This window comes from Heptranchias perlo, chromosome 30, assembly GCF_035084215.1.
Source record: "Heptranchias perlo isolate sHepPer1 chromosome 30, sHepPer1.hap1, whole genome shotgun sequence".
Taxonomy (NCBI): domain Eukaryota; kingdom Metazoa; phylum Chordata; class Chondrichthyes; order Hexanchiformes; family Hexanchidae; genus Heptranchias; species Heptranchias perlo.
Genome location: NC_090354.1, coordinates 6,408,923 through 6,432,739, shown reverse-complemented (window position 1 = coordinate 6,432,739; position 23,817 = coordinate 6,408,923). Strand labels below are relative to the sequence as shown.

Genomic DNA, 23,817 nt, shown 5'->3' with positions numbered 1-23,817 from the left:
TGTGAGGCGAGTGGGGCCCATATAAAGAGGGAGCGGAGAACGGCAGGAACGGACCTGGGAAATCAAAAAAAAGTCAAAACGTGAGGTCACAGGACAGCAGATTGGTGGCTGGTTGGTGAGTTTTTTTGTTCTCCAAGCTAGGGGAGTGGCTTAAACTAGGAACCTATAATTTGCTAATACTTTATTAAATTAATTATTTAAACTAGATAAATGAGTTCGTTTTTAAAAAATTAAAACTAAACCAAATGAATTAATTACATAAAAACTTTAATTAAGTAAATAAATAAAACAAGGCTAGATAGAGATGGCAGTGCAGGTGGTGCCATAACTGCAGCACGTGGGAGTTTATAGAGAGCAGCGTGATCCCAGGCAACCACATCTGCAGTAAGTGTCCACAACTCGAGGAACTTCGGCTCAGAGTTGTTGAGCTGGAGTCCAAGGCGCAGACACTGCGATGCATCAGGGAGGGGGAGAGTTACCTGGATACTTTGACCCAGGAGGCGGTCACACCCCTTAGGTAGTGGTTTAGATTTGGTTCGTGGTCAGGGACAGGAGGATGTAACTGCGAGTCAGGCAGGTAAGGGGACCCCAGATGCAGTGGTGGAGGAGCCTCAGCCTTTGCTCTAGTCCAACAGGCATGAGGTACTCGCTACCTGTGTGGATGAAAACAAAGACTGCACAGGGAGGATGGGCAAATTGACCATGGTACCGTGGTACAGGAGACCAGTCAAGCGGAGGAAGCAAAAAGGAATGTGGTAGTGTTAGGGGATAGTATAGTCAGGGGGATAGATACTGTTCTCTGCAGCCGCGACCGGGAGTCCCGAAGGCTGTGCTGCCTGCCCGGTGCCAGGGTTAAGGACATCTGCTCACGGCTGCAGAAGAACTTAGAGCATGAGGGGGAGGATCCAGTTCTCATGGTCCATGTAGGAACCAAAGACATAGGTAGAACTAGGAACGAGGCTCTGCTGAGGGAGTTTGAGGAGCTAGGGTCTAAATTATAAAGCAGAACCTCAACGGTAATAATCTCTGGATTACTACCTGAGCCACATGCAAATTGGCATAGGAACAAACAGATTAGATGGTTAAATGCGAGGCTGAAAGAGTGGTGTGGGAAGCAGGGGTTTCAATTCATGGGGCACTGGCACCAGTACTGGGGAAAGAGGGAGCTGTTCCGTTGGGACGGGCTCCACTTAAACGGGGCTGAGATCAGTGTCCTGTCGAATTGAATAACTAGGGCGGTAGATAGGGCTTTAAACTAATAAGAGGGGGAAGGGTTCAGGTACGAGTAAATTTATAAGTCTAAGGAGAAAAGTCAAGTCAGAGTAGCGATTTGGGTAAAAACAAGCAGAGTGTGTCAGGAAGGGACAGAGTTTAACAAAGGTAATAGAGCATTAGTGACTACAGTCACATCAGGGAAAAATAGTAAGATGTTAAAATTAAAGGCGCTATATCTGAATGCACGAAGCATTCGTAACAAGATATATGAATTAATGGCACAAATAGAGATTAATGGGGTTTGATCTAGTAGCCATTACTGAGACGTGGTTGCAGGGTGACCAAGAGTGGGAACTAGATATTCCAGGCTACTTGACTTTTAGAAAAGATAGGCAAAATGGAAAAGGGAGGGGGGTGGGATGGGGGTAGCCCTGACAATAAAGGATGAGGTAAAGACAGTAGTGAGAAAGGGTCTTAGCTCAGAAAATCAGGATGTAGAGTCAGTGTGGGTGAAGCTAAGAAATAACAAGGGGCAGAAAACACTGGTGGGAGTAGTTAACAGGCCTCTAACAGTAGTTATAGTGTTGGACAGAGTATAAATCAGGAAATTAGAGAACCATATAACAAGGGTAATGCAATAATTGTGGGGGGGCTTTAATCTTCATATAGACTGGGCAAACCAAATTGGCAAAAGTAGTTTGGAGGACGATTCATGGAATGCATTCGAGACAGTTTCCTGGAATAATATGTTGAGGAACCAACTAGGGAAAAGGCTATTTTAGATCTAGTATTGTGTAATGAGACAGGGTTAATTAGTAATCTTATAGTTAAGGATCCTCTGGGGCAGAGTGATCATAATATGATAGAATTTTATATTGAGTTTGAGAGTGATGTAGTTAAGTCCAAAACCAGGGTCTTAAATTTAAACAAAGCCAATTACTAAGGTGTGAAGGACGCCTTGGCTAAGGTAAATTGGGAAATTAGATTAAAACATATGACGGTAGATAAGCAATGGCGAACATTTAAAGAAATAATTCATAATTCTCAACGAATATACATTCTCTTGAGGAATAAAAACTCCATGGGAAAAGTGATCCAAGCATAGCTAACTAAAGAAGTTAAGGATAGTATTAGATTAAAAGAAGAGGCTTACAATGTTATTTAAAAAAAGTAGTAAACCTGAATATTGGGAGGGTTTTAGAAATCAGCAAAGGATGACCAAGAAATTGATAAAGAGGGAGAAAATTGAATATGAGAGTAAACGAGTAAGAAATATAAAAACAGATTGTAAGAACTTATACAAGTATGTAAAAAGGAAGAGATTGGCGAAAGTAAACATGGGTTCCTTAGAGGCCGAGACAGGAAAAATTATAACAGGGAACAAGGAAATGGCAGAGATGTTAAACAAATATTTTGTATCTGTCTTCACAGTAGAAGACACAAAAAACACACCAGAAATAGTGGGGAACCAAGGGTGTAATGAGAGTGAGGAACTTAAAGCAATTAAGATTAATAAAGAAAAAGTACTGGAGAAATTAATGGGACTAAAAGCTAACAAATCCCCTGGACCTGATGGCCTACATCCTAGGGTTCTAAAAGAGGTGGCTGCAGGGATAATGGATGCATTGGTTTTGATCTTCCAGAATTCCCTAGATTCCCTAGATTTCCTGTGGATTGGAAGTTAGCAAATGTAACACCGCTATTCAAGAAAGGAGGGAGAGAAGAAACAGGGAACTATAGGCCAGTTAGCCTGATATCAGTAGTAGGGAAAATGCTAGAATCTATTATTAAGGATATAATAACAGGACACTTAGAAAATCATAATATGATTAGGCAGAGTCAACTCGGTTTTATGAATGGGAAATCATGTTTGACAAATCTATTAGAGATTTTTGAGGGTGTAACTAGCAGGGTAGATAAGGGGGAACCAGTGGATGGAGTATATTTGGATTTTCAAAAGGCATTTGATAAGGTGCCACACAAGAGGTTGTTACACAAGATTAGGGCTCATGGGATTGGGGGTAATATATTAGCATGGATTGAGGATTGGTTAACAGACAGAAAAGAGAGTAGGAATAAATGGGTCATTTTCAGGTTGACAGGTTGTAACTAATGGGGTGCCGCAAGGATCGGTGCTTGGGCCTCAGCTATTTACAATATATATCAATGACTTAGGTGAAGGGACCGAGTGTAATGTGTCCAAATTTGCTGAAAATACAAAGCTAGGTGGGAAATTAAGCTGTGAGGAGGATACAAAGAGGCTGCAATGGGATATAGACAAGTTAAATGAGTGGGTGAGAAGGTGGCAGATGGAGTATAATGTGGGGAAATGTGAAATTATCCACTTTGGTAGGAAGAATAGAAAAGCAGAATATTTTTTAAAAAGTGAGGGGCTAAGAGATGTTGGTGGTCAGAGAGATTTGGGTGTCCTTGTACACGAATCACAGCAAGTTAACATGCAGGTACAGCAAGCAATTAGGAAGGCAAATGGTATGTTAGTCTTTATTGCAAGGGGGTTGGAGTTTTAGAGTAAAGAAGTCTTGCTGCAATTATATAGGGCTCTGATATGACCACACCTGGAGTACTGTGTACAGTTTTGGTCTCCTTACCTAAGGAAGGATATATTCGCCTTAGAGGCGGTGCAACGAAGGTTCACTAGATTGAGACCTGGGATGAGAGGGTTGTCCTATGAGGAGAGATTGAGTAGAATAGGCCTATACCCTCTGGAGTTTAGAAGAATGAGAGGTGATCTCATTGAAACATATAAAATTCTTAGAGGGCTTGACAGGGTAGATGCTGAGAGGCAGTTTCCTCTGGCTGGAGAGTCTAGAACTACAGATCATGGTCTTACGTTAAATGGTCGGCCATGTAGGACCGAGATGAGGAAAAATTTCTTCACTCAGAGGGTTGTGATTCTTTGGAATTCTCTACCCCAGAGGGCTGTGGATGCTTAGTTGTTGAGTATAATAAAGACTAAGATTGATAGATTTTTGGACACTAAGGGAATCAAGGGATATGGGGATAGGGCAGGAAAGTAGAGTTGAGGTAGAAGATCAGCCATGATCTTACTGAATGGCAGAGCAGACTCGAGGGGCCATGCTGGTCCTATTTCTTATCTTCTTATGATCAGTTCAAACCACAGATAGCAATAGATAAAGAGAGATTGCCAGTCGGTAAAACAAATAAACAGCAGCACTACATGCAATCTCTACGTTGTGAAGCATCCCTGTGAGAAGATCAACTTCATCTTAATCTCACTTTTGGTGGCAGTTTTGGGTCCAAGCTCATTTAAATTGGAACCTCCCTTCCCATCTTCTCATCCCACCGCCAATACTTAATCAAGCAGCTCACTTTTGCAATTATTTCATTTCAGGAAAATAAAAATTTGTTCCGTTCTGTGTACATTTTCCAGCTGCTGATTTTCTGCAGATGTGCAGCTGAACATATGTATTTTGGAAAGTGCACAGGACTCCGAGTACTCGGTTAGTTAATTATATTTTCACGCAGACCAGTTATTTATTCATTAAGCATATTTGCTTTCAGTTTTGAAATAAACCCTTGCGTGCAGCAAGCTGTAATATAAGTGCAACTAGAGAGTTTCCAGCATTTATAAGCTCGGTCACTTATTTAAAAGCTCAATATAACAGTGCTAGACACAGCAGGACATTCTGTGGTATTTAAAAGGGCTTTTTGTTAGATGCACTGCGCAATACAGCTGTATCCCTATAAACTGTGCAGTGAAATTTTATGGCTGGGTCAGAATTTTCATAGACTCCTTTCAAAAATTAACCGACTTGCAATATTTTTTAAAGTAGCCTATTTAATTATGCATTCTGCAACAGGTTCTTAAACCCTGGGATTTTTATGTGCTGTGCTAAATTTTTATTTTAATATTGCATTTCATATTTGTTAAAGAGAATCTAGATTGTGTTAATTTGGAATAGTTCCTTATTTTTCTGCCTTCAGAGCCAAATTCTAACTCCCAGGTTTGTTTTGGCATAGGTTGGTGCCAGTGCAAAGCTCACACCACACTGGCCAAACAATCTGCCCTCATTTAAAATTCAGGAGGGAGAGGAGCACAGGGCACCCCATTCAAACCAGAATTGTTTGTCCATGATCTGAATTTCCAGTCAGTGAGAGGGCCCTGTCGGTTACCTTGTTCATTCATTTATTTTGTGTAGTTTTTTTTAAAAACCATTTCTATCCGCTCCTGTCCAGTAGATGGCGACTCAAACTAGGGTGTAGTATCAATGGCACCAGTAACCCTCTGAAACCTTTTTCTGGGTCCACGTGACTCATCCAATGATCATGCACACACTTTCCAGCAGGGCTCACTGGACAGCCTTCAGGAACAGGGACTGTGCCTAATTATTTTCAGTGCCCCAGGAGAGGCCCTTATTGCCACCCTGAGATCAACTAACAGCGCTGGGAGTCCAAAACTAGGGGCCATAAACATAAGATAGTCACTAATAAATCCAATAGGGAATTGAGGAGGAACTTCTTTACCCAGAGAGTTGTTGGAATGTGGAACCTGCTACCACAAGGAGTGCTTGAAGCGACTAGCATGGATACATTTAAGGGAAAGCTGGATAAACACACGAGGGAGAAAAGAATAGAAGGATATGCTGATAGGGTTAGATGAAGAGGGGTGGGAGGAAGCTCGTGTGGAGCATAAACACCGACATGAACCAGTTGGGCTGAATGGCCTGTTTCTGTGCTGTAAGTTCTATGTAAGACTATGGATTGCACATAGAAACATAGAAAATAGGAGCAGGAGTAGGCCATTCGGCCCTTCGAGCCTGCTCTGCCATTCAATATGATCATGGCTGATCCTCTATCTCAATACCATATTCCGACTCTCTTCCCATACCCCTTGATGCCTTTTGTGTCCAGAAATCTATCTAGCTCCTTAAATATATTCAGTGACTTGCCCTCCACAGCCTTCTGTGGTAGAGAATTCCACAGGTTCACCACCCTCTGAGTGAAGAAATTTCTCCTCATCTCAGTCCTAAATGCCCTACCCCGTATCCTGAGACTGTGATCCCTCATTCTGGAACCCCCAGCCAGGGGAAACATCGTCCCTGCATTCAGTCTGTCTAGCCCTGTCAGAATTTTATATGTTTCAATGAGATCCCCTCTCATTCTTCCAAACTCGAGTGAATACAGGCCTAGTCAACCCAATCTCTCCTCATATGACAGTCGTGCCATCCCAGGAATCAGTCTGGTGAACCTTCGCTGCACTCCCTCTATGGCAAGTATATCCTTTCTTAGGTAAGGAGACCAAAACTGCGCACAATACTCCAGGTGTGGTCTCACCAAGGCCCTGTATAACAGCAGTAAGACATCCTTGCTCCTGTACTCAAATCGTCTTGCAATGAAGGCCAACATATCATTTGTCTTCCTAACTGCTTGCTGCACCTGCATGTTTGCTTTCAGTGACTGGTGTACAAGGAAACCCAGGTCTCTTTGTACATCAACATTCCCCAATCTATCACAATTTAAATAATACTCTGCCTTTCTGTTTTTCCTTCCGAAGTGGATAACTTCACATTTATCCATATTTATGCTGCATCTGCCATGTATTTGCCCACTCACTCAACTTGTCTAAATCACCTTGAAGCCTCTTTGCATCCTTCTCATGATCCCACCTGGTTTTGTGTCATCAGCAAACTTGGAAATATTACATTTGGTTCCCTCATCCAAATCATTATGAATAGCAGGGGTTCAAGCACTGATCCCTGCAGTACTTGGGACCTTCCTGGTATCTAGCCTCCAACCATTGCCCTCCCACAACTTGTCACAACCTTTCTCTATTTCATTAATACTACTGTCATGCCCCTCTGAACTTTCAAATATTCTTCAAATATTCCCCAATGGCAGGAGGAAGTGAGGTGGATGTCACTGCTTGCCTTGTGGGGACAGAAGATGGCCCTCATGGGAGCATAAGAATTTCTAGACGCATAAAGACCAAGGTCCATCCTGGTAGGCGCATGTGTAGTCAATTTTGACTCTATTCAATGTTCAAGACTGACATTATAATGGTTAATAGCCATATGGCTTTATTTAGCACAAGTAAGAATCAATACATTAAAATTTAAGCAGTAGTTTACAAAGTGCAATTGAGAATTATATTACCCCTTGTTCTTTGGGTAGAAGCCGTGACTCTGTCTCACGTTCCCTCATGCACGAACGTTTACCTCATTCGTGTTTACCCGCTAGGTACCTTCTTTTCTTTACAACAAGCATGAGTTTTGGGCTATTCTTTAGAGTAGAAATGATGCCTGATGATTGACAGGCATTAACCCATTCAGGTTACTTTCCCTTATCTCTTAATTACTCAGTGGGCCAACGGGGGCCTGCCAACAGTGGGCCCTGGGCTGGAGATGTTCACATACCCAAGGGTTACCTCCCTCTAAGGTGGAGACCTTTGATAAATCACCCTATAGGCTCTGAAAGTACAAGACTTATCTAGTTTCAGCATTCCAGGGAGTCTGGAGCGGGGGTGGTGGAGAATTACCCATATGTTCTTCCCTTAGTTTGTAACAAGAAGATTCTAATGGCTTTTATTGCCTGCAGCTGCATTAAGTTAATTTAAAAGCAGTCTGTTATAGTACAGTACCGTCAACTAAAGTTTTAACTAATGAAACCCTTTTGAGCCGAGTTCCCCTAAATATCTTTTAAAACCTAAAACCTATATTTCCTTACACATGATACCATGAAAATGGAATTGTTGACTGTCATTCTCACTCAATTAGTCTATAACAGACCCAAAAATGACACAAGGAAAACCCCAGTGGTGGAGAACTTTGGGAATCATAGGTCCAAAAGTCACCTGTTCCTCCCAAGCATCTTACACCCACTACATGTCATGTCTCAAATTACTCATATACTGTATCCCAAAATGTTATTTCCACTAAATAAAAGTGTCACAACTACTGATGAAATGGCTGCCTGGATCTATACAATCAGAAACCTGACCTGAATGGGATGTCAAAGAGTTGGAGATGTGGCAATGCTCAGAGAGTTATCTCCATCATCCGTACCAATTGCTTCTGGTGGTGTTGGTTGAGGGATAAATATTGCCCAGGGCACCAGGAAAACTCTCGTGCTCTTCTGCAAATAGCACCGTGGGATCTTTTTTGCCCACCTGAGAGGACAGACAGGGCCTCAGTTTGGCATCTGATCTGAAAGACGACATCTCTGACACTGCAGCACTCCCTCAGTACTCCACTGAAATGTCAGCCTAGATTATGGGGCTTGAACCCATAACCTTCTGATTCAGAGGCAAGAGGGTAACCACTGAGCCAAGGCTGACACCTTGTAGCATAATGTACAGAGTGGAATTTGTTACTTACAGTATAATTTAAAGGCTGTGTTACACGACAGAAATATATCAAAGGACTCAGACACTGCCATAAACCACACTACAAGGGCAGTATTATAGGTACAACACTCCTTTAATTATTCCATATATCGCACTCAGGTATAAAACACTCATTTGCATATTATTTATTACTAGCAAATTTCCTGTGTTGCTGCTGACAGAGTATCAGCTGGAACATTATACTAGGCAAAGTAAAACCTAGGTGTGTGTATGTGTCCCTTTAAGGTATAACGGCCGTAGATATTTGACAGTTACAGGTCAGACTGCAGATCCCTGGCTTTGTTTGATTGACAAATCCATTAAGAATTTGTCGACATCGTGGAGGTAGTACATTCTTGGAGAGAGGGAGTCGATAGCATTTTAAGATTGTTTTGCATCTGTGAGACGAGCGGGAGAGCAGGATGAGACGGGGCCTCGGTTTAACGTCCTGTCCGAAAGGTGGATTACTTATACAATGGAATGCGCCTCACAAGTCAATAGAGACTGGTGGCTTTAATTTCTGCCTCCATACTGAGTGAACGTCTCAACTGTGCTTTTTAAAAGCCTTCATTCCAATTCATCTACAGGAAACAGTCGGTTTAAGGGGTTTGTCTTTTTTTTTTGTACAGCCAACTTCAGAAGTACGAGTCACGAAACCGTCTTTAGATCCAAGAAATTTTCTGAGTAAATGTTGAGATTGCAACCTTTTCAAACTCAACTGCCTGCTTACTGAAACTGAACTGCAAATTGCTGCTATATCTCTTTTATCAAACTGTCAGCCAGTAATGCTCAATCAGCCTGCTGCTGATTTTGTGAAACACTTGTCGTATCAAAAAGGTTCCGCAGTATCCTGCATGGAGCAGATATTGTGGAAAGAGTGAAGATTTTTTAAAAATTCAGCTTTTTCCATTTGTTACTAACACTGACAGAAAAAGTCCCTTCCTGTAAGGCTTAGGCATTCTATTATCTTTCTCACTTGTTAAATCAAAGCCACATTAACAATGCTGACTGCACATCACTTTCTACCAATCAATCTATATATCCGCCAGTTTATCCATTCATCTGTCCACCCCCAGTCAAGTCACCTTGTTGCTAAATTTTATGTAGGCTTTTCCTATGCCCCAATTAATTTACCTCAATCTCAAAGTTACTATCCGATGCATGCAAATCCTCTTTGTACAGAGATGATTCTCCTCACGTTTTCTCCCAACTTCATACAAACCGGAACTTTAACACTAAGAAATCTGTTTCACTGATTTCAGTCCCGAAGTGGTACGCCATTCAAAATGGCAGCCATAAATACACATGATCCTTAATGAGGGTGAAACCACCCTACCTCAGCCAGGGAGCTTGGGTAAACACTAAATTAGTTTCACATTGTGGAGTGGAGCGTTCCCAAGTTCTCTCTTCCTAGTTGTTCTTGCACCCTACAGTGCTTTTATCAATTTCTCTAGACTTCCTTCTTGCTTGTTTTTAGGCTACAATCTTTTCCCAATGTATTATAGATGATGCTGGCGGCCCTGTTCAAGATCTTCAGTGTCATGGGATATACTGTAGCTTAGCTTTAAGTTTCAGAAATAGGTTAGATGTTACAGCCTTTCCATTGCTATGCTTCTCTGACAATACTCATAGCAATACCGATCACACAATACATGGTTACTTCCCAATTTGACATCAGGTGACTTAAAGGTCGTTTTTGCGAAGGCAAAATCAACGGTCTGATACTTTTGATTGACGTGCAAAGTCCCCATAGAATATAGATATATCCTCATCAGACCACCAAGAAGAGGGACACACACTCAATTTCTACATAAATCAGATATACCCTAAATGAATCTACCAACACTGTCAGTGAACGCAAAGGCTCTGGATGTTCCACATTAGACCAGCAGGGGAAATGGATGAGATAGGGATTATCCATGGAGGTCAGTCTCTGCTTAGCATAAAATGCCTCTTGGTGCAGTACAGACCATCATTGATGTTGCAAAACAGCTAGGAGATGCTACAATAGTACATTAGGGTGTGTCAGTGTAGTGGTTATTTTATTGGACTAGTAATTCAGAGACCTGGACTCATAATCCAGAGAATGTAAATTCAAGCAACACTCTAGCAGTTTGAGAAGTTAAATTCAGTTTTTTTTTAAAACTCAGGAAATAAAAAGCTGGTATCAGTAAAAGTGACCATGAAGCTGTTGGGTATTTTTTGTAAAAGCCCAACTGGTTCATTAACGTCCTTTAGGGAAGGAAACCTGCCGTCCTTACCAAATGTGGTTGACTCTGACCTGCCCTCTGAAGTGGCCTAGCAAACCACTCTAGAATCGTTGAAAGGTTACAGCATGGAAGGAGGCCATTCGGCCCATCGAGTCCATGGTATCAAGCTGCTGCAAGGTTGCAGTGGTTCAGGAAGAAGGCCCACCATCACCATCTCAGAGCAACGAGGGATGGGCAATAAATTCTGGCATGGCAAGAAATGTCCACATCCCGAGAATGACTAAAGAAACTAAACGGTTGTGCAGCCCATGCGGTCTCCTGTTTTTTCCCCTAGAAATTCATCTGGGCGGCCTGAGGCCGAATTTTAGGCCCTCATTTCATTAATTTAAGCGAGCTGTCTGTGCTTGTCGCGCCTCCACAAGGAGCTCACCCGTTTGAAGAAATTAATATTGGACCATTTGCCTTGCTGGCAGAGGCCCGAAGGTAGGGAGGGGTTGGAGCAGCAATAGGTGGAGGTGCCGATTGCGAGTACGATGGAGTTGGAGGCGCATTCCTTCTCCCCGTGACTCTACAGTAACGAATACTGATGGAATTTTTTTTTTAAAGAGTTACTTACATTTCATTGGCGGTTGCACGGGCTACTGAAGAATCCTAAGCGGAGTAGGCCTAGGACCTGCTCTGCTGATAGGCAACGAGTTTCGGGGAGGAGGCCTAAAACAGGCATCAGGCCCCACATTTACATATGTAAGGGGCTTAATGCCTTTAAAGCCACCTTCACCAATATGGTGGCACCCGTAACGCAGGTGTTGATCGGGTGCAGCACGTTGCGCCCTGGAATTCGTCCCTTTTGCCCCCGTTTTCCAGCTGGGAAACGGGCGCATTGAGGTCCAATTTCTACCCCGATATCCACCTCAGAAAGGTAAGAGCTTGAATGAACTCTGCTAGGGCTTGGACCCAAGAGCGTCTGGTCTTGAGTGCAGGGCCGGAAATTTCCTCGGGGCTCCTCCCACTCCATCGCCGTAACCTCACCAGAGGTTTATGCCCGCAAACGGGGGTTTCCGCCAAAGTTACGGCAGCAGAGCTTCGAGGAAGTTCCTGGCTGCTTCGAGGAAATTCTCGGCCTTGGACTCAACGGACTGTGCTACCTCACCTCGGGCAAAATGGATGCTTTTACAATATTAAATCCCTCACTTTTGTTCACTCGTGGGAAAACTTCCATTTCCTGCTCTGAAATTTTTAGTGCGTGCGCAGTTTATAACCACAGCTTTAGGCATAACCTTATTCATAGTTACATCCCTGATATTGGCCGAGCCCTTTGTGGCTTCTCTCTGGCTACACTTCAGCTGGTATGTAGTGAAAATGCACTGTACCACAGCATACTTTCACTGAGTGATATAAGTTTTGTCATAGTGAGAGTACAAAGCAGCTCCAAACTCAACATGGTACAAATATAATACATTATATTGTGTCTCACATAGAGATTGGTAGTGGATACTCACTGGGGCATTATGGCTGGCTGCCCTTGACCCTTAGCGCCTCATTATTTTGCTTTCACTGCTTTATATGTGGATTAATAATGTGTTTCAACTCACATCAGCACAAAAATAACTCAATTACCATCCAAGTTATGTCAGAATATCCTTTGTAAGATCTTAGTTTGTCCAAAGAAATCAGAGGATGATGAGTCCCAGTCCTAGCTCATACATCTAATGCCAGCACTGTCTCCTGTCTTCCCTCATAAAGGTAGCCCCATACAAAGCAGGAAGGCCCAAGGTTTGATCCCTTGTCTGAGGTACCTGATCTCAGGCAGGGTGGCATAATTGACCAAAGTGTCCCCCAAGATAGGGAGGAAAAGATTAGCAAGGCTTCTTTCTCCCGATCTCTCTCCAGCGACTCCTCCTGGGGAACGCATGGTTGTGAGCTTTAGGTGAGGACTGGATTGGGTTTGGGAAGTTCTCCCATTGTCCTGGCCAATATTTATCCTTCAACCGCCATCACTAAAACAGATTATCTGGTCATTATCTCATTACTGTTTGTGGGACCTTGCTGTGCACAAGTTGGGTGCCTTGTTTCCTGCATTACAAAAGTGGCTACACATCAAAAGTACTAAATTGGCTGTAAAGCACTTTGGGACATCCTGAGTTTGTGAAAGGTGCTATATATAAAAAGATAAATTTTAAAAATAAAGGTAATAGGAATAACACTGGCCGAGGGAGGGAAACCATTCAGTCATTTTTAAAAAGCCACAATTTGTGAAAATAATTCTTTGAGAACAGAGGTGCTATTTTTGCAGTGCAATTAAAATGATTTTTCTTAATGTTTAATCCGAGGATATTCTGCTACCTTCTAGTTCCACTCCCCCTTTCTGCAACACTAATGGCATAGAGAAAGCCACATTCTGTTACAGAGTGAACCGATCAGTACAGGCTGAGACCTATCGGACGGTTAAATATCTAAGCACTTTTAAAATAATGGATTTAGAAGGATTTGTCGCGTTTATGGGTATGCAGCTAATGTTAAAAACTTCATTTAAACGCCCCAGCTCTAAAGCTTTCTTGTGTTTATCATGCAGTGCAGGCGACTGCTCCTAAATTGGATTTAAAGTAAACGTTTTTAGAACCATTTCTTAAATAGCAATTGCAAAAAAAAATGATTAAATATCCGTCAGCGAAAAAAAATGGCAGATTTGAAGACAGTTTCATTTTGATGTGTCCGATTAATGAATTATTCAGCAGTTCAGATTGACAGGTGGGTTTTTGAAATCAGATTGGAGCCTGCTGATCTGGGTGGGGAAATGGGTAAGGTGGAACTCTCTCCCTGTCCCACTTACTCTGCTGGTGTTATATTGAGAGTCTGACAGAGTGTGGCGTTCTCTCCTTTCAAGCTCTCATCCCAGCTTGGCAGTATTCTTAAACAAACACAGGGAGAGAGAGAGAGAGAGGGAAATAATCTGTAGACAAGTCAGCCATAGAGGGGGGGTTGGGGGGGCGGGGGGAAGAGGAAAAAAAATCAACCAGATACTCCTAACACCAGCCCAATAAAGTCCCCAAGAAATCTCCATCTGCTTCTGATGGGACATTCGGACGTAAAACTCTGAACTGAAGGCTGGACCTGAGCATCGACCTCACTCACTCACGCCTCAGCTTCAAGGGAACTGCTGAGTTCAAACACCCACCGGGGTGGCAGCACTATGGGACTTTACACCTTCTTACTCCTGTACTTGCCTTCAGTAGTTGCAGCTGACCTGGGTGCCGGAGAACGGCTGGAACGGGCAGGTAAGGAGCAATCCTACTCCCTTCTCCCCCCTCCCCAATCTCTCCATTATTTCTTCTGCGCCTCTCACCAATTGCAAAAAGGGTGAAAGGTTTTTAAAAGAAAAAGCAAACTGCAGATACCCCGGGCAACGTTGTAAAGATGCTACTTAAGGTGACAGTGCACGCTTCCTCGTTTAGGATGAACTGGTCGTTTTTTGCACAGATGCTCCGCAGCAAAATTCATCTCTAATCTTCTTGCCTTGCCTTTTTGATGTCTGATTATTATCTCGGTGGGTCTCATTCCAGTCCTGGGGTTCTGCAATGGAAGGGCTGGCGAGCCAATATTACCATCCGCCGACCTCACACGTCTCTGAAAAGTTGCTGTAAATATTAAAGAGGCACTCACTGTCTGGGTGAAAAGCAATCTTTGCCAAACCCTGCTTGTTGTTTGCCTCAGGGCTGTAGAAGTACTAGATGCTGTTTAATGTAACAGCGGCGTTGCTTGCAAGTGATGTGTTTTGACTTTGGTTTGTGTCATTTTTTTGGCATCCTGCTGTGCGTTTTTTAAACAAAGAAACGTTCGAAGAAAGTACTTTTTAAAAATTATTATTGCAAATGATAAAAGCCTTATAGCTGCCCTGACCCAGCGCTCTGGGTTTGGGCAGGTGGGTTCAAGATGCACATAGCTGAAACTGAATTTCCTCTGTGTGAAATATTTGACCGTTTTTATGATGGCCAGAGCTAAGAGGTCAGCTCGGGATGATAAAAGATTAGAAAGAAAATTCTGGCCAGACAGGTAAACTGTCCAATCATGCTCAGAAATGAAGCCAATGTCTGATTATACTCCTCCACAAACCCCCATTTATCTGTACATCTTTCCTCCCAACCCTCATCTGCCCAGAATCATTTTCAAGGTGTATCATGTGGATTAAAAAAATAGTCTTCCAACATCTTCTTTGCTCACTTCGTGTCTGGTCCAATGGCACTGCACACATTAATACACCACCGCCTGTCAGGGATCACTCTTTGCAAATTACAGACTCTCTGCTGGTGTGTGTGAAACAGCAGAAATAAGGGAGATTTAGAGCTTAGCCCTTTTTGTTTTCTGTGTGATGGATTGCTCAGGTTAATGGGGCAGGAAACCAAGTTTTATCCTGAACCGTAGCTGCTCAATCGGTGTATGCCTCAAATTATCATCAGCTCGCTGGGAGTCCAGGCTGATTTATATGGGCCAGTGAAAGAAAGACTTACATTTATATAGCGCCTTTCATGACCTCAGGATGTCCTAAAGCGCTTTACGGCCAATGAAGTGCTTTTGAGGTGTAGTCACTGTTGTAATGTAGGAAACGCGGCAGCCAAATTGCGCACAGCAAGATCCCACAAACAGCAATGTAATAATCACCAGATCATGTTTTTAAGTGTTGGGTGAGGGATAAATATTGGCCCAGGACACCGGGGAGAAATCCCCAGCTCTTCTTTGGAATAGTGTCATGGGATCTTTTACGTTCACCTGAGAGGGCAGACGGGGCCTCGGTTTAACTTCTCATCCGAAAAATGGCACCTCCATCAGAGCAGCACTGGAGTGTCTGCCCAGATTTTGTGCTCAAGTCTCTGGAGTGGGACTTGAACCCACAACCTTCTGACTCAGAGTAAAGGAAGAGCAGTGGGAGGAGGGTAAATGGCGATCTGGGCGAGGTCCAGGGTCAGCTGTCGGCAGAGAACGAGTTTGTGGGGACAGATCCAGAGCCGAGGGAAAAGTGTCCCAAAGTTACTATGGTCTGATAACCATGGTCTCACAAAAGGGAATTGTATATATACTTGAAAAGGAAAAAAATTTGCAGGGCTATGGGGAAAGAGCAGCAGAGTGGGATTAATTGGATAGCTCATAGCACAGGCACGATGGACCGAATGGCCTCCTTCTGTGGTGTAAGATTCTAGGTCCGGTTAGGAATTGTCCGTTTCCTCAGTTACGCTGAGGGCACAAATTGTCAGTTTGTGTCATGAAAATACTCGACACGATTAGCCCAGTTTGTAGATGTGGACTAAGCATGAGAATTGTGTGTGAGAATTGTAAAGGAGAATATTCGAAACCCTCCAATTTTGTGGTTAAACTGAATAAAAGGCCCCTCCCCCACTCCGCAATGATAAATTCCAAAATTAGGGCTAAGCCAAAAATATTTCAGTACTGGCAAACTGCAACGCATGCAGCTGTTTCTTCTGGCACGGGGAGCTTTCAATCCTCCCTCGCTGACTGGCAGCTTTGATGCAGTGCCTACCCTCAGCTGCCACATACCGACAGTTGAATGAAGTTACACAGGGAGAGGAGACACTGACGGTTGAGCTAATGATCCACGTTGACCCTTTTTAGCATCGTGCACTGTGAAGATTGTCGTGTTTATTATTTATTCATGGTGTTTAATCTGATCTTCACATTTGTTTTGCTGATTTTTAAACCCAAGGTTTTCCAGTTGTGGACAGTCTGCGTTTGCTCGCAGCTGATTTCACCCAGTTCTGTGACCCTATTTCAGGGAGAAAAAAAAATAAAACCCAAATATCAGAGGGCCTAAATATTCAGGTGGCTCTGATGTGGAAAGACAAATGTTCATCGTAAGAGGCACACACAGAGATCTAATTAAAGAACAAGGTGAATCAAACCTGCGTGAAGATAAAATATAGACATTAATAGATACAGTCACAATCCTAATAGTACAAACCCAAAGGAGCCGACAAAGTCATTCTTAACAATTTGTTAAGTAAAACAAAGGCAAAATACTGCGGATGCAGAAAATGCTGGGAAACACTCGGAAAGCTACAATACTCCAGTTGGGCCTAAACATTAACTTATAAAGGTTTAGCATAACTTCCTTGCTTTTTTATTCTATGGGGGTAATTTTAGCCCACCCCCGTGACATCTGATTGCCCCCCCGTCGTGGCGCCCGGGCTCCCCTCCCCCCCCATCGCGGCGCCCGGGCTCCCCTCCCCCCCCATCGCGGCGCCCGGGCTCCCCTCCCATCCCCCCCCTTCGCGGCGCCCGGGCTCCCCTCCCATCCCCCCCCTTCGCGGCGCCCGGGCTCCCCTCCCATCCCCCCCCCTTCGCGGCGCCCGGGCTCCCCTCCCCCCCCCCCCTTCGCGGCACCCGGGCTCCCCTCCCTCCCCCCCCCCCTTCGCGGCGCCCGGGCTCCCCTCCCTCCCCCCCCCCCCTTCGCGGCGCCCGGGCTCCCCTCCCATCCCCCCCCCTTCGCGGCGCCCGGGCTCCCCTCCCTCCCCCCCCCCTTCGCGGCGCCCGGGCTCCCCTCCCCTCCCCTCCCCCCCCCTTCGCGGCGCCCGGGCTCCCCTCCCTGTGTTAGCCACTCTCAGGAACTCATCCAGCTCAATAAATAGTGTCACCCTCAACCCGAGAATCTTTTACCTCTGGAGTATATTGGGACTCCTGGTCTGGGTTCAACATCATTTGTACCATGAGTGTGGCCCACATCACTTTCACATGTTTAATAGTCATAATTAAAACTTTCCATTTTTGGTCATCTTTACTGACGAAGAAAAATGTCTATTACACAGTGAGGTGATTTGTAATAAAAAGAAAAAAGAACTTGCATTTCTTTAGCACCTTTCACCACCTCAGGACGTCCCAAAGCACTTTTCCTGTCCTCGTTCCCTGTTTTTCTTCCCACCTCCTCTCCCAGGGGAAGTTATTTCTGTTAGTGTCAGCCATGGCTCAGTGGGTAGCACTCTTACCTCTGAATCTAGAAGGTTGTGAGTTCAAGTCTCACTCCAAGAGGCTTGAGAACAAAATCTCAGCTGATGTTCCCAGTGCAGTACTGAGGGAGTGCTGCATTGTCAGAGGTACTGTCTTTCAAGATGCAAAGTTAAATTAAGGCCCTGATCTGCCCTCTCAGGTGGAAGTTAAAGGTCCCACAGCCATTATTTAGAAGAATAGCAGTAGAGTTCTCCTCTGGTGTCCTGGCTAATATTTATCCCTTAACTAACACCTAAAAATGGATTATCTGGTCATCATCACATTGCTGTTTGTGGGACCTTGCTGTGGGCAAATTAGCTGCCACGTTTCCTACATCACAACGGTGACTACACTTCAAAGAAGCATTTCATTGGCTGTAATACACTTTGGGACATCTTGAGGTCGTGAAAGGCGCTATGTAAATGCAAGTCTGTCTTTCCTTCCTCTTACTGAGTTATAGTTCGACAGGTACTGGCAGCCCTCTTGTACCTCATTCAGTCTTGCTATATGAGCTAAGACGGGTTTCAGCAGACTATTCCACCACGGAGGGCACCACCCCTGCACAATTTCTGTCAGGGAGCCACTGGGTAGCATTTAGGAATGGGAGCTCTGGGCTGACTTCCCACTGCTGTTGCTCAGAGTAGCTGAGGCCAACTGGCCTCGTTACTTTTGGCGGATTGTTGTCCCGATACTGTGTTCCACGGTTATGGTTCCTGTAATCGGTCTTTTACCCGCTGTGATGTCACAATGTCTGAAAGGGCGGTGGAAGCAGATTGAACAGTGACTTTCGAAAAGGAATTGAATAAATATGTGAAGGGCAGAAAATTGCCGGGCTATGGAGAAAGAGCAGAGGAGTGGGACTAATTGGATGGCTCTTTCAAAGAGCCAGCACAGGCACGGTGGCCTCCTTCTGTGCTATCAGATTCTATGTCTCTCAGTCCTAACCCTTACGGAAACATTTTCCCACCTGTGATACCGGCAACAAGAGTTGTTTTTTCTCCACGAGCTTTGAGAATCTCACACATCCCTTTGTCATCGGTAATTCCCAAGACATGTCCAGTAGGAATTCGAGCTGTTGGCAATCAAAACTGCACAGATTTGGTGAAATTAAAAGTCACAAAGCTCGGTTGTCTGAAAGCCTCTGTACCGACACATTAAAGCAAAGCTAACCTGATCTGCAGCGAAGAGAATGAAATGATCAGGTTTGAATATTAAATGTCCAGGGAAGGAGAATAAAAGCAGTGTTAAAATAATGAAGGGAGTCAATTAGTGCATGCAGTGAGTTATGGGGAATACAGCACCTGTTCCTTCTAATTTTTGCCATCTTCGCCTATCCGTTCTTAAAAGCACTAACTAATGTTGGACTATAATTCCTCTAATCAAGGCAGGCTATTGATACCTTGCCTAAGTGACCATTCTTCATGTGCGAGCCTGGACAGTGAGTATTGGCAGGCTATTTATTCCCCAACCTTTCGCTGCTCCCCAACTCCCTCATTCGCATTCACACAAACTCCAAACTGACCCCATCCACTTTGGAAACAAACCCTCCACCTAAACATTTCACCAACTTTCTGACTCACGCCAGCCGTGTCTCAGCGATTGCGCTCTGGCCTCTGAGGCATAATGTCTTGGGCACACAATCTGGGCTGACACTTCAGTGCAGTACTGAGGGAGCGCTGCACTGCCGGGGATCCCACCTTTCGGATGAGATGTTAAACCCCATCTGCCCTCTCAAGTGGACATCGAGGATACCATTGACATTATTCAAAGAAGAGCAGGGGAGTTCTCCCCGATGTCCTGGCCAATATTTATCCCTCCGCCAACATCACTGAAACAGATTATCTAGCCATTTATCTCATTGCTGTTTGTGGGACCTTGCTGTGCATAAATTGGCTGCTACACTTCCCTACACTTCAACAGTGACGGCACTTCAAAAGTACGTCAGTGGCTGTGCAGGACTTTGGGACGTCCTGAGGACGTGCAAGATACTAGGGAAGTCAATTGAAGGGAAAATTAGGCAGGGTGTAAGTTAGGTGCCCAAAATTGGCTCCTTTGTGTGAAGAGGAACCTCCTGACATCAGTCCTAAATTTACCTTTTACTGGTTTGAACCCGTGTCCCCTTGTCCTACTCTTGCAATTTATTTTACAGTAATATTCTGAATTTACCTTTTCTGTAACTACCTTGTATACCTCTATAAGGTCACCTCTCAGACACCTTCTTTCCAAGCTGAAAAGCCCAATGTTTCCCAAGACCTTCTCATAACTCAGATCCCTGACACTGGGGAACAGCTCCTTGGCTTTTCCCCGCACTGCCTCCAGCATTTGAACGTCTCACTTGTGTCTCAGTGACCAGAACTCAAGCTGTGGTTTAACCAGAGCACAGGACGGTTTGATCATGACTTCCTCAGCTGCCAGACAACCTGATGAGCATTTACAGCATTTTCGTGCTTTTATATTTAAAATAATCCACTACTGGGTTGATGGATTCAAGCGTTGAAGGAATACTAATGCTGGTTAATATCTTTTCCAAATAAGAACAAAGTATTTCAAAAACATAGCTTATTTTCTTGTCACGTTAAGTGCAGCTTCTAATATATTAGATATGTCACTCAGTTAATGGAGCTTGTTGTCTAAGGACTGTCACACTGTGTGTGGGTGTGATGCTTACAAGACTTCTTCACCACATAGAAAATTACATGATTAATGAATGAGTTTCCCTATCACTTCCTATTCCCTCCTGTTCTTTATCTTGCTGATTGTTGGGATTAGAATGACGACTATTTCAGATCAGCAAAGTCCCGAGTTTGATCCATGCTTTGTGAGGAGTTAGCTGCCCTCGGTTGAGATGACAACAGGAGCTGCAAATTATCTCTGTGTCTCTGGGCTGGGGAAGGGGAAAAAATGGCTTGTCTGCATTTGTAGACGTTGGGAAAGGGCAGGATGCGTCTCGTGTGCCATGCCCTCCCTAGTTGAATGTCCCGGCACTCACAGTCCAAACTCGTATTGAGGAATGACCACTCGGGTGAGGCATCGGAGAGCCAATGTAGAGGGTCGACATCCCAGCATGAGCAAGTGCTTTCAAGAGAGACGGGGAGAACGTTTGGAGGAGGGAAGGGAAAGTAACAAAGAGAAAAATATATGTTCTTAACACCCAAATTGGTCCTTTGGAGCTGTTGTTTTGATCATAATCAAGCTACACCATCTCCAACCTGCCAATTGGAGCACACTGGCAACCTGACTCTTACAGAACATGCCATGCAGTTTAGTAGTGACCCCAATCATCTCAATATCACGGTTCTCGCTCCAGTTACCGGGCGATAGGGTAGAGGAAGGCCAGTACATTTGGTTTGGGGGATTGGTGATCTAGTTGCTTAAACGTAAAATAAAGACTGAAATAGTTTCGCAGAAAGGTGGAATTGCAGCACTTTAACACTAAAAGATAACATAAAAGGCACCCAGCTCCTTTAAACATCAAATAGCTGAAGAACTGGTGATAGAGTAGGTTAGAGAATCTTTCTTTCATCTCCAGTACCTGTTTGAATGCGATACAGGTTGATCATGGAGATGAAAGCCACTCTCAGGTAACTGTGCAGCTTTCAAATGAAATGAGTTTGGGCCGGCTGAATCAGGACATTGGTAGTCCCAGAGCACAATGCAAACCTGCCCACAGTTTGACACTAATTGGAGCTAAATTGTCAGTTTCACTTATGATGGCTGCTGTGAGAAATGAGGATGTCAGGTGCGCAAAGGGGAATAATGTTCCATTTCCCAGTGATCTTGTCAAGATGAGGATGAAGGTTCACCCAAAACAACTTGTCAGCATTTTTATTTCCCGGAGAGTTGTTTCAGCCATCAGTGGTACTGAGCCTTACAAACCAGGCAGGTTCCAAGTTCAATCCTCAGATCAGTTAGGTTGGCCTCAGCTGTGGTGGGACACTGTAATGGCCTTAGCGCCCTAGGTTGAGGAGAAAGATTAGCCTGCATTCCCAGCGACCCTTACTCGAGTGTGTGTGTGTGTTTCTGTGTGAGAGATAGCTGCTGGTAACCATGGAAGTGTGTTGCAGCATGAGACAGTACCTTTGAGAAAGTAAAAAAAAAAGACTTGCATTTCTATAGCACCTTACGACATTTCTGCGAAACATCTCAAAATGCTTCACTTACAATTAATTACTTTGAAGAGCAGTGACCATTGCCATTTTGCAAACAGCAAGATCCCACAAAGGGCAATGAGATGAATGACCAGTTAATCTGGATGATATTGGTTGAGAAATGTTGGCCAGGACAATAGGAAAACTCCTTGCTGTTCTTCAAATAGTTCCATGGCATCTTTAATGTCCACGTGAACAGTACCTCAGTTTAGCATCATGTCTGAACGACAATATCTCAGTCCTGCATTGACGTGTCACCTCAAATTATTAGGTCAATTTTAAGTGTCCGTACCTGCTCCAAAGTCTTGTTTAACGGTAGTGCCATAGTGTTTAATGGTTAAGGTGTCAGCTGTGGCTCAGTTGTGGCGCTCTCGCCTCAGAGTCACAAGGTCATTGGTTCAAGTCCCACTCCAGGGACTTTAGCAGATAATCTAGACTGACTCTCCAGTGCAGTATTGAGGAAGTGCTGCACTGTCAGAGGTGCTGACTTTCAGATGAGACGTTAAACCGAAGTCCCGTCTGCCTTCTCAGGTGGACGGAAAAGATTCCAGAGCAGTATTCAAAGAAGAGGAGGGGAGTTCTCCTGGTGTCCTGGCCATTATTTATCCCTCAACCAACATCACTAAAACAGATTATCTGGTCATTAACATGTTGTTTGTGGGACCTTGCTGCGCTCAAATTTGCTGCTGCGTTTCCTACATTACAACAGTGACTACACTTCAAAAGTAATTCATTGGCCGTAAAGCAATTTGGGATGTCCTGAGGTCAAGAAAGGCACTATATAAATGCAAGTACTTTTTTTCTTTCTCTCTATCGTGTAACCAGGTGCGGAGGTCAGCACACCTGATTTGTGATGCTTCCGATCTTCCAATGATTAAGTTTCCAGGAATTAAAATTGGGAATGCCACAAAGCGGGCACACTGGCTTCCAAACTCAATTTTCCAATTGTGCTCCCATTGAGGGAGGTCCCCGCTGAGAGCAGTGACTTGCTAATGTTACGCAGAGTGTCAGGGGCCACAACTGTGAGAGGTGTCTTTTTATTCATTCTCTGGACGTGGGTGTCGCTGGCAAGGCTGGCACTTATTGCCCATCTCTGATTGCCCTATATGATACAACTGAATGGCTTGCTAGGCCACTTCAGAGGGCAGTTAAGATCAATCAAGTTGGTGTGGGACTGGAGTCACATATAGGCCCAGACTGGGTAAGAACGGCAGGTTTCCTTCCCTGAAGGACATTAGTGAACCAGTTGGGTTTTTAGGACAATTCAGTAACTTCATGGTCACTTTTTATTGATACCAGCTACTACCAACTGAGCCCAGCTGACGCAGAAGAAGAGAAAATAACAACTCAGGGCATTAGAGGCTAGACCCCCTCGCTTTTGTAATTACAGAATTATTTCTGTACAGATACCTAAGTGAAGCAGCTGACAGTGATCGCTTTAAACTAGCAATGTAATAAAAATGTCTAATCCTGTATTAAAATGAAAAAGAATTAACCTTTGCATAGCAATGCTATTTTTTTAAATTAAAATTTTTATAATTTCTTCAGTTTCCCTCGGGAAGTCCCGCAGGAACTGGGCCAAGATTGGAGGGAAGTTACATTATTATCTCCACTCATGGTCTATGTTTCAGGGGGGCTGGAAATTGCATTTTGCTGTACGAGATGCCCACTGCACTGTATGATCAGGCGAGTTCCTCGGTAATAATTGAGGCCTATATTTTTCTCTGTGTAGCAAAAAAAACCTACAGGTAAGCAGCATCTAAATTGACAAAACTGACCATAGAAAATTTGTTTCTAGTGCTAATTTGTGTTTTGGAAAAGATTTGAAAGGCATAAAAAAGAACGGAGCTGCTTGCTAAGGGTTTTTTGAGGAATGTGGAAGCCTAGTTAA

At 44.0% G+C, this 23,817-nt stretch overlaps 1 protein-coding gene across 1 annotated transcript in view; it reads left to right on the top strand.

Annotated features, from left to right (window-relative positions):
• Positions 1–13,622: 13,622 nt before the first annotated feature.
• LOC137299854 (plexin domain-containing protein 1-like) overlaps positions 13,623–23,817 on the top strand; it is a 212,399-nt gene continuing 202,204 nt past the window's right edge. The window contains exon 1 of the mRNA XM_067968792.1: positions 13,623–14,063. Coding sequence (XP_067824893.1) covers positions 13,979–14,063 — 85 coding nt within the window. The 5' untranslated portion in view covers positions 13,623–13,978. The remainder of the gene's footprint in view (positions 14,064–23,817) is intronic.